Here is a 10,364-nt window from a genome sequence, read left to right on the forward strand (position 1 = left end):
ATGTCAAGAAAGATGAAACAGCCTGGAAAACGTAATGAGGGGAAGAGAGTAGAATCTAGAAAAGACCAGTGTAACACTGAAACGGACTGATTGAAATAGTTATAAAGGTCAATTCTGAGCTTTTTAAAATCCTTTTACGTTCATTGGTTCTTTGTCTAAAAATCTGTTCGAGTTGAGAACTACATACAAAAGGAATATGTAAAAGGGTCAAGAAGATTCTGCAGCAGATATTAATTAATTTGGTAGTTATAAGTTAACCAGAGCTGATTTTTGGACCAGACCTAATGAAACATCTATATTATTAAAAAAGTACAAAATAGAAATACTCCTTAATTTTACTATTTATTTACAATAGAATGCCACTGAAATAATTCTTGAATCTATATTTAAATATATTTATCTTTTTCAATTTAATTAATAGATTTAAGCATTTAATATATTTTTCTAATTTAAATAATAGATTTCTTTAGTCAAATCTTAACCAAATAAATTTTCTAATATATTTTCGTACTAACATAATATTTTGATATTTACTAATGATAAATAATAAAATAAAAAATTACACATCATAATCAAGTTATATAACATATAAATAAAATATAAAGTAATTTATTCATATATTATTAGTATAATGCTTTCATAATATAAGTCCAATTAGTTATTATATGATTTGTCTATATGATTCACTGTGATATAATAAATGATTAAAATCACAAAATATAATTATTTTAAAGTAGTAAATAAAATTGTTATGTTTTAAATTTTATATTAACAATTATGTAATAAATTTTAAATTAAATATATATATATATAGAGTATACCATTAGTACAAAGAAAAAATTTAAAGTGAAAACAAATATTTATACGGTCACGGATCAAACTCTAGAAATAAACAAAAATAGAACAATATTATTTTTGTTTAACAATTTTATTTTAATACAGATTATAGTTTCAAATATGTTAATATATTTTATGTATTTATAAATTTATTTTCTTTGTTTTAAGGGATGCTAGGAATTGAAAAAAAATTATGATCCACCTCTATATTATTTTAGTTAGAAAATTAAAAATTTATATCAGATTTATTAAATTTTTAATTTTAGTTTTTATTATAACTGAAAAGATTAATTTTCAATCTAAATTTATATTTAAATATTACAAATACATCATTTAGTATAAATAAAAAATTAAGAATATAAAATAAATACAGTCTAGTCGAGTAGGTCAAGATCTAGTTATCTTTAAAACTTCGAAATTATTTGAAAAGCAAAAAAAGATTTTCTTAGATTCACTGACGCAATGATGATCGAGGATCAGTTAGTTCCACCGCTTGGATACATACTGCCGCATGAAGGGCAACTTGTTCATCTTCAATTTCATTTGCCGCATGTTTTGTCAACACCAAGAATAGAGATTTTAAAAGAAATGAATGTATTTGTTCATGTTTCTATGCTAGTTTTGAGTTTGAATTTCTTTTATCAAGAATAGAGATTTTAAAACAAATGAATGTATCTGTTTGTGTTTCTATGCTGGTTTTCGAGTTTGAATTTCTTTTAAGAAGACTTAAAAGAACTAGGCCTGCGATTTTTTTTTTGTCATCATCCGCGATTTCAGTTTTCTGAAACTGAACTTTCAGTTTTCCAAAACTGAATTTTCAGTTTTCGGTTAACCAAAATTTTGATAACCAATTCCAAAATTAACCGAATTAGATTTTGGTTTGATTACCAGTTAATTTTGGTTTTTACTATATTTCCGAAAATAACCAATTTTTTGGTTTTTGATTAATTTCGGTTTAATTTTATTAAAATTTTTGGATAGTTTTGTTTAAATTTGGGTTATTTCAGTTGAATTCGGTTCAAGTTTTTTGTTATTTTCAGTTTTTCAAATATATATTTTTTTTGAAAAACAAAAACCAAACCGAACAAAAAACCCAAATTATTTCTCAAAATCATACTGAAATAAACCGAATTCAAACCGTAACCGAACTAAAAACCTAAATTATTGGCTGGTTTGTTTCGCTGTTGCGGTTCGTGACAAAAACCGCAGGGCTATTGAAAACTGTCGAAGTAAATCTTCAAGATGTGGACTCACTCAATGGACAAAAAACAAGAAACAAAAATTATAAGGCTGGACAATCGGGATCCGGTCAACGGATCAAGTTTTGGTTTGAGTTTAGTTGGATTTTGGGTTATTGGATTCGTGAATTTTATTAAATTTGTGTATTTGGTTCCCTTAAACCATATTGTTGTTATTCAAAATAATTTTGGAAAACTCGCTACTATCCTCTTTGAAATATACGTGATAATATTAGACAGATCATAATTCATGACGAACCAAAGTTATGTATGAATGAGAATCATACATAACCAAACGTAACAAACTAAATTAACATAAGGAGCACTATTTAAATCCTTTTCTGTAACACAATATTTAAATTTTGAAACAGCATTTTTTAAACTTCAAAAGCAAATTTACTCAAAATTTCAAATGTAGTTGTCAAAACATAAAAACACTAAACTGTTCAAATAAAAAAATATATATTCGAGTAACTATTTGAATTAATTATCATGTAATACATAATTATTTTAGGTATTCAATAATATTTTAGTGTGTGTTACATACATACTATGGATTGAGATATAATTTGGTAAAAGTTTTTGTGGGATTCTGAATTTTCTGGATTTTTTTTGATAATGAATTCAATTCGATTTAGATTTATTTTTATCAGGTTGAAATCAAATCAGATTTTTGGTTTCTGTCTTTTTTCTAGCCTTAAAAAGATTTATAGAAACCACTGAAATTTTATTCTCTCGTCGAAAAAATAAAATTACAGTTTCAGTAACTGTTAGAATCACACTCTTTGATTCTCTTAAGAGGGACATAAATATCGAAAAATAGATTACCTTCATTTGAAAAATTTACAGTATAACTAATAACCTTCATTTGAGAAACTAACAGTGTGAATAATAGTTTTTGGTTAATTTCTTAAATATGATGTCATCTTCGTATATTGAGTTCAATTCTCATACACAAATCTGACTTCAAAAATTGACTTAAACGATAGAATTTATTGATAAAAACAGTTGGTTGCATTCTCAACTTGTCATTATTATTGCATATCTTAAATTTTACGATTATCTCATGTAGCGTTAGATTTATATTACTTTCCAGGATTTGTTTAGATTAATTTCCATTTTTTATCAAAAAAGATTAATTTCCATTTTAAATGAGTTAACCTTCAATAAATAATAGCCCCCGTGTCCAACCAAAACATAAAAAAAAACAATAACCGTGTCAAACATCAAAATATCTCTTTTTCTGTTCGGTTTATTACATCTCTGGCCCTTTACTTGGAACACATTCACTTCTACTTTCCTTGATCATCACAAACACATCAGATTCTCTCCTCTCCTCCTGATCCCAAAGATATGCAGCAAGACCCGAACTCCAGACCCGCCCCCGGGTATCCATACCCGTATCCGCCTCCACAGCCCGCCAACGGTTACCCTCCCAACCCCGGAACCGCCTACCCCTACCAAAACCACAACCCTTCTTACTACCCGCCCCCTCCTCAGCCGCCTAGTCCACGCGCCGTCCTAATCCGCCGCCTCTTCACCGCCTTCACCGTCCTCCTCCTCATCCTAGGCATCATCCTCTTCATCTTTTTCATCGTCGTCCGTCCCCAGCCGCCGACCGTCTACCTCAACTCCCTCTCCGTCTCCAACTTCACCGTCGCCGACAACCGCCTCACCGGGAAATGGGACCTCCGGCTCCAGTTCCAGAACCCCAACTCCAAGATGTCGCTCCACTACGACGACGTCCTGTGCACTCTGCACCGCGGCCGCGAGACTCTCTCCGAGACGCGTCTGCAGCCGTTCGATCTCGGGACGAAGGATCAGGCTCCCTTCAACGCGACGCTCTCCGTCTCCGGGACCTACGTCGACGGTCGGGTGGTTGATTCGATCGGGAAGGAGAGGGCCGAGAAAGGGAGCGTGGAGTTCGATCTGAGGGTGGATTCTTTGGTTACGTTCCGGTATGGAGTGTACCGGAGGAGGAGATACGTTACTGTTTTCTGCGATGACGTGGCGGTTGGTGTCGGAGGGAATAGTACTTCGGGGAACATGGTTGGATTGGGTATGAGATGTAAACCTTATTGATGATAGAAAATGAGTTTCTTTTGTTCCTCCTGGAGTATCGAGAATATGAATTTGCTTACATTTAGGAGTTTTTATAAATTTAACAAATTCCTTGGTGCTATCAAGTGCTTATTATTAAGATATTTTTTTGTGGTTCTGACATGATGTGCTATTCTTGATTTTCAACTTTCGCCCTGCTATGATACCTCGAAAGATGATTTACTTTTGAGATTGTATCAAGATTGGATCATCAGGTTTCAGTAATAAGCCAAAAGGGATATGCTTACTAGGAACATGAACAAATGGCTTACATCCAAAAGACTTTCAAATAGCCATAAGAAACGTTCTTAATGGTTCAGACTCTCACTGTTGAATCTCAAATCCACTGAATGACGAAGGCCTTCATTTTGACTATAAAAAAAAACATTTTTAGTAGTCTAGGCTCTTATCATTGAATCTCAAATCTCAATACTAGCCTCATAGATTAATATCAATTGTATACTCTCAAATTTAATTCTCTCCAACTAAACTGATTGGTTTATCTAGTAGGGGGAACACCAAAACCACTAACTCAGCACTTGTTAATAATCAAAATCTTAAGGACTAATGAGAGAGACAATGAAGTGAAAAGCTATGTTTCCAAGTGGTTACGTCGTTAGATCACAATACAGAGAAACCGAAGCACACAGGAAGTAGCAAAATTGCATAACAAATGAAGGCCAAGAATGTTTGAAAGAAATAATTAAATAGAATTATGTATAGCTTATAATGATTTGAAGGAAGATATCTCCTATGTATAAAAGAGTTTCATTTCTAAGTGCTTAAGGTATGCCACATAGAACTAAAAAAATAACATTCAACAGAATTATAAAAATTTAAAATATTTCTAAAACATATTAAAAATAAATGTAGCTTAAAATGTATTTTATATATTACAGAACTCAATTTAAAAATTAAAATATATTATAAGTTGGATTGTATGTTGTTTTTGATCATACTAATTTTATATTTATTTGAGTACTAAGTTTATGAATGGTAAACCTGTAACAAATGTATCAGATAAATGTTTAATGAATGATGATGATTGTGTAAGTTATTAAAATGTTATGTTAACATCTATAATACGTATATGCTTACAAAAAATAGTATATGATTTTATTTTAAACTGTTTCAGTATCATGGAATCGAGTATAATTATAAAAATATTATATTTAATATTATATATAATTTTAAATTAACCATTAAATATATAATAAAATAAATAAAAATAAATATTAATAAAGATAAAAAATCTAAAATTATGATGTATGCTTTTCTTAATCAAAATATTGCAGAATTATTTTTACACAGCTTCGGTACCAAAAACCAAATTTAACTTCAACAACACAATAACCACTATTAGAAGCTGCAGACCAAAAAAATAAAATGTAGCTACCAAAACACCACTCCTAAACACATCAACTTGTGATAAAGATAATCTCTTCAAGTTATTAAAAATAATAATAACAAAGCACCAACCAAGCTATCCCCATCTTTTTTTTTGTTAGACATTCTTCGTTTTTTGATCATTATGTAACTTTTAAAAATATTAACATTTTTTATTATTAAAAAAATAAAATTTATGGTACATAGTGCGGAAAAAGAATCATCTGTAGTTAACACATAAAAGGAAATTTTATGTACTAAATTCAGTATTTTAACTATTGTCGAGGTAACATTTGTCCACAACTGCAAGTGTTATACGGTTATATACCGCATAATTGTATTTTATTTTTTTAGAAAAATTCCAGAACCATAATTTTTCCATTTCTCCAATTGTGTATTCTTTACAAATCTTGAATTTAGAATGTTTCCAAAACCATCATTCTCAACTCTAAGAGTTCTCTAATTTAATTACAAATAAACCTGCGTTTCATTGTGCTATAGAACTACTCCAAGTTAATTACAAAGTTCCGTAAGAATTAAGAAGTTAAGCTGACTTTAGCATCTAAACATTTTCTCTTCTACTTTCCTTGATCACAAACAAATCAGATTCTCTCCTCTCCTCCCCTCCGGATCCCTAGATATGCAGCAAGACCCGAACTCCAGACCCGCCACCGGTTATCCTTACCCGTATCCGCCTCAACAACCCGCCAACGGTTACCCTCCCAACGCCGGAACCGCCTACCCCTACCAAAACCACAATCCTTACTACGTGCCCCTTCAGCCGCCTAGTCTACGCGCCGTCCTAATCTTCACCGCCGTCCTCCTCCTCCCCATCCTCTCCATCTTCTTCATCTTCCTCATCATTGTCCGTCCCCAGTCACCGACCGTCTACCTCAACTCCCTCTCTGTCTCCAACTTCACCGTCTCCGACAACCGCCTCTCCGGGAAATGGGACCTCCGTCTCCAGTTCCAAAACCCTAACTCCAAGATGTCGCTCCACTACGACGACGTCCTGTGCACTCTGTACCGCGGCCGCGAGACTCTCTCCGAGACGCGTCTGCAGCCGTTCGATCTAGGGACGAAGGATCAGGCTCCGTTCAACGCGACGCTCTCCGTCTCCGGGACTTACGTCGACGGTCGGGTGGTTGATTCGATAGGGAAGGAGAGAGCCGAGAAAGGGAGCGTGGAGTTCGATCTGAGAGTGGTTTCTTTGGTTACGTTCCGGTATGGAGTGTACACGGGGAGGAGTTCCGAAACGGTTTTCTGCGATGACGTGGCGGTTGGTGTCGGGGGTAATATTAGTTCGGGGAACATGGTTGGTCCGGCTATGAGATGTAAACGGGAAAACGGCCGATTCTTACACTGTTCTGCAGGTACCAATGATCACCTGTGCTAAAATATATATTACCTCAAAAATTATTTGAATTTCATACACCAATATCATAAAAATTGGTTTTTTCATATATTGACTAACAGTGATCCGAAATCCGTCATTTGCTATTCTTGATTTTCTATGGTTCTGACATGATGTGCTATTCTTTTTTTTTTTTTTTTTTGAAACTATGATGTGCTATTCTTGATTTTCAACTTTTATACGTCGAAAGATGATTTACTTTTGAGATTGTATCAAGATTGGATCATTAGGTTTCAGTAATAAGTCAAAAGGGATATATGCTTTACTAGGAATATAAACAAATGACTTGCATCCAAAAGACTTTCAAATAACCATAAGAAATATTCTTAATGGTTCAGACTCTCACTGTTGAATCTCAAATCCACTGAATGACGAAGACCTTCAATTTGACTATAAAAAACATCTTTAATAGTCGAGGCTCTTATCGTTGAATCTCATATCTCAATATAGCCTCATAGATTAATATCAATAGTATACTCTCAAGTTTAACTATCTCCAACTAAACTGACTGGTTTATCTAGTAGGAGGAACACCAAAACCACTAACTCAACACTTGTTAATAATCAAAATCTTAAGGACTAATGAGAGAGACAATGAAGTGAGAAGCTATGCTTCCAAGTGGTTACGTCGTTAGATCACAATTCAGAGAAATCGAAGGACACAGGAAGTAGCAAAATTGCATAACAAATGAAGGACACAGGAAGTAGCAAAAATGAAGGCCAAGAATGTTTGAAAATAATAATAATATAGAATTATGTATAGCTTATAATGATTTGAAGGAAGATATCTCCTTATGTAAAAAAGCTCCTTATGTAAAAAAGAGTTTCATTTCTAAGTGCTTCAGGTATGCCACATAGAACTAAAAAAAACCATTTCGACAAAATTGTAAAAATTAAAAATATTACTAAAACATATTAAAAATAAATCTAGCTTAAATAAATGTATTTTATATATTACAGAACTCAATTTAAAAATTCAAAATATATTATAAGTTGGATTGTATGTTGTTTTTGATCATACTAATTTTATATTTATTTGATTATTAAGTTTATGAATGTAAACCTGTAACAAATGTATCAGATAAATGTTTAATGAATAATGATGATTGTGTAAGTTATTAAAATTATATATAATATTAAGTATAATATTTTTATAATTATACTCGAGTCCATGATACTTAAATAGTTTAAAATAAAATCATATAATATTTTTTTGTAAGCATATATGTATTATAGATGTTAACTTAATTTTAAAAATATTATACTTAATATTATATATAATTTTAAATTAACCATTAAATATATAATAAAAATAAATACAGAGAAATATTAATAAAGAGAAAAAATCTAAAATTATGATGTATGCTTTTCTTAATCAAAATATTGCAGAATTATTTTTACTCAGCTTCAGTACCAAAAACCAAATTAACTTCAACAACACAATAGCCACTATTAGAAGCTGCAGACCAAAGAAAAAAAAATTAGCTACCAAAACACCACTATTCCTAAACACATCAAGTTGATGATCAACTTATGATAAAGAGAACCTCTTCAAGTTAAAAAAAAAATAATAATATCAAAGCACCGACCAAGCTATCCCCATCTTTTTTGGGGTTAGATTCTTCGTTTTTGATCAATATTATGTAACTTTTTAAATATAAACAATTTGTTTATTATTAAAAACTAAAATTTATGATACATAGTACGGAAAACTCTAGTTGAATATTAGCTACTAGTATTCAACTAGAACTTTTAGTTGAATATACATTTACAAAAAAAAAATCTAGTTGAATATTTCACTTTTTATGACAAAAGTGAATATTGAGAACTAAAAGGAAATTTTGTGTACTAAATTCAGTATTTTAACTATTGTTGAGGTAACATTTGACCACAACCCAAGTGTAATACGAAATAATACCGCATAATTGTAATTCAACTTTTTAGAAAATTTCCAGAACCATAACTTTTCCATTTCTCCAATTGTGTATTCTTTACAAATCTTGAATTTAGAATGTTTCCAAAACCATCATTCTCAACTCTAAGAGTTCTCTATATAAACCTGCGTCTCATTGTGCTATAAAACTACTCAAAGTTAATTACAAAGTTCCATAAGAATTAAGAAGTTAGCTGACTTTAGCATCTAAACAATGAGTAAGGAAGAAGCAACGACGAAGAAGACAGAAGCCAAAGAAGCAGGCGCAACGGCGAAGAAGACAGAAGCCAAAGAATCAGGCGCGACGTCAACAGTAAGTTATAAAGACATCCAAAAGAAAAGAAGACTAAAAGTACTGTACTGTGTCATTGTGGCTTTGGTTATATTAGCCGGTATTTTTGCGGTCATCTTCACCTTGATGGAAGTGCCTGTCCCACGGTTCATGCTTGACGATGTGTCCCTTGATCCCGTCTCAGGATCAAAAGTGCTGGTAACTGTTTTAATTTTTTTTTTTTGTTATTGAAGAAGTAAATCCATACTAACCCTAGTAAGTTTTGTTGGTTGAATTCGGTTAAATCCCAAACACTGTTTAATCAAAATTCAAACTCTCGTTATACCAAAACAGGTGAAACTCTCATCGACCAACCCAAGCTCCTCGAGAATTTACTACAGCGAGATGAGTCTACACGTGCAGATGGAAGAAATTTTCGAGACAGAGCGGGTTTTATTGCAGAGCACGGTACAAGCGCCGCATGAACGTACCACGTGGACAGGTGTCGTAGCGAGAAATAATGTCAACAGCGACAAGCCTGACGGTACTTTTCAGATGAGAGACGGTGTGGAAAACGGGGATGTTATTGCAGAGGTAAAGATCCAAAAGAATATGTTGATTTTTAAATCGAAGAAGAGGAGATTGCGCGTTACGTGTCCAGTTTTGCTCAACTTGAAAGACTTGACCGCAGTAGTCTCCAGACCTATGTCTACTTGTCAGGTCCTTTAGCTCTTCGTCTTCATTTTTACAAGTTTTATGTAAAAGGTGTTTTTACTTTTTTTACTACGACAAAAGTTTATTAAGATGCATTTTGTAGCATAATAATTTTGAGGAAAGAGTTATTTTTATAATCCTAGGAAAGATTTGTGTTGGAAATCCTACAATGACATTAATAAGTACACTAGACGTGAGCTTTCAGTTCAAAACGAGTCTTTTATATATCAAGGTTGGTCGTTCCAATTCACAACTTGACAGATTATCTGCTTACTTTAGTTACTTTACTATGTATTCGGTAAACACAATCTCGTCACCATCTTGTTTCTCTTATCCATCTCTCTGTTTTGTGAATCTGTCCTTTTTTATGTTACTTCAATTTCTTATAATCACAATTATGGATCTTCATCACGAAGTGGTAAGGAGATAACGATGAAAGAAACCGAAGTTGGTCTTACAAAAGTAGAGACAT

The 10,364-nt window shown here is 32.3% G+C and overlaps 2 protein-coding genes across 4 annotated transcripts; both read left to right on the forward strand.

Annotated features, from left to right (window-relative positions):
* The first annotated feature begins 3,285 nt into the window (after positions 1 to 3,285).
* On the forward strand, positions 3,286 to 4,257 carry LOC108838525 (NDR1/HIN1-like protein 10). Its single transcript, XM_018611451.2, has one exon. It carries the CDS (start codon positions 3,429 to 3,431, stop codon positions 4,155 to 4,157), a length of 729 nt encoding a protein of 242 aa, XP_018466953.2. The 5' UTR covers positions 3,286 to 3,428; the 3' UTR covers positions 4,158 to 4,257.
* Positions 4,258 to 5,951: 1,694 nt separating this feature from the next.
* LOC108836199 (NDR1/HIN1-like protein 10) lies at positions 5,952 to 10,022 on the forward strand. Of its 3 annotated transcripts, XR_001949403.2 has the most exons (3): positions 5,952 to 6,934; positions 9,131 to 9,397; positions 9,533 to 9,665. XR_001949403.2 is itself a non-coding variant. In XM_057008558.1 (2 exons), exons 1-2 carry the CDS (start codon positions 6,202 to 6,204, stop codon positions 9,661 to 9,663), a joined length of 864 nt encoding a protein of 287 aa, XP_056864538.1. In that variant the 5' UTR covers positions 5,952 to 6,201; the 3' UTR covers positions 9,664 to 10,022. The 3 variants fall into 3 exon arrangements, 2 of the variants coding, with proteins under 2 accessions (XP_056864538.1, XP_018480850.2); XM_057008558.1 differs by lacking the exon at positions 9,131 to 9,397 and having other exon boundaries at positions 9,533 to 10,022; XM_018625348.2 differs by lacking the exons at positions 9,131 to 9,397; positions 9,533 to 9,665 and adding an exon at positions 7,552 to 7,863.
* The last annotated feature ends 342 nt before the right edge of the window (positions 10,023 to 10,364 follow it).

This window comes from Raphanus sativus, chromosome 4, assembly GCF_000801105.2.
Source record: "Raphanus sativus cultivar WK10039 chromosome 4, ASM80110v3, whole genome shotgun sequence".
NCBI lineage: Eukaryota > Viridiplantae > Streptophyta > Magnoliopsida > Brassicales > Brassicaceae > Raphanus > Raphanus sativus.

Excerpts from the sequence above, each read along its gene's own strand:
- LOC108838525 (XM_018611451.2), top strand. The coding sequence starts at position 3,429 with ATGCAGCAAGACCCGAACTCCAGACCCGCCCCCGGGTATCCATACCCG.
- LOC108836199 (XM_057008558.1), top strand. The coding sequence starts at position 6,202 with ATGCAGCAAGACCCGAACTCCAGACCCGCCACCGGTTATCCTTACCCG. Across the intron at positions 6,935-9,532 it reads ATTCTTACACTGTTCTGCAG|GTGAAACTCTCATCGACCAA; the intron begins GTACCAATGATC and ends ATACCAAAACAG.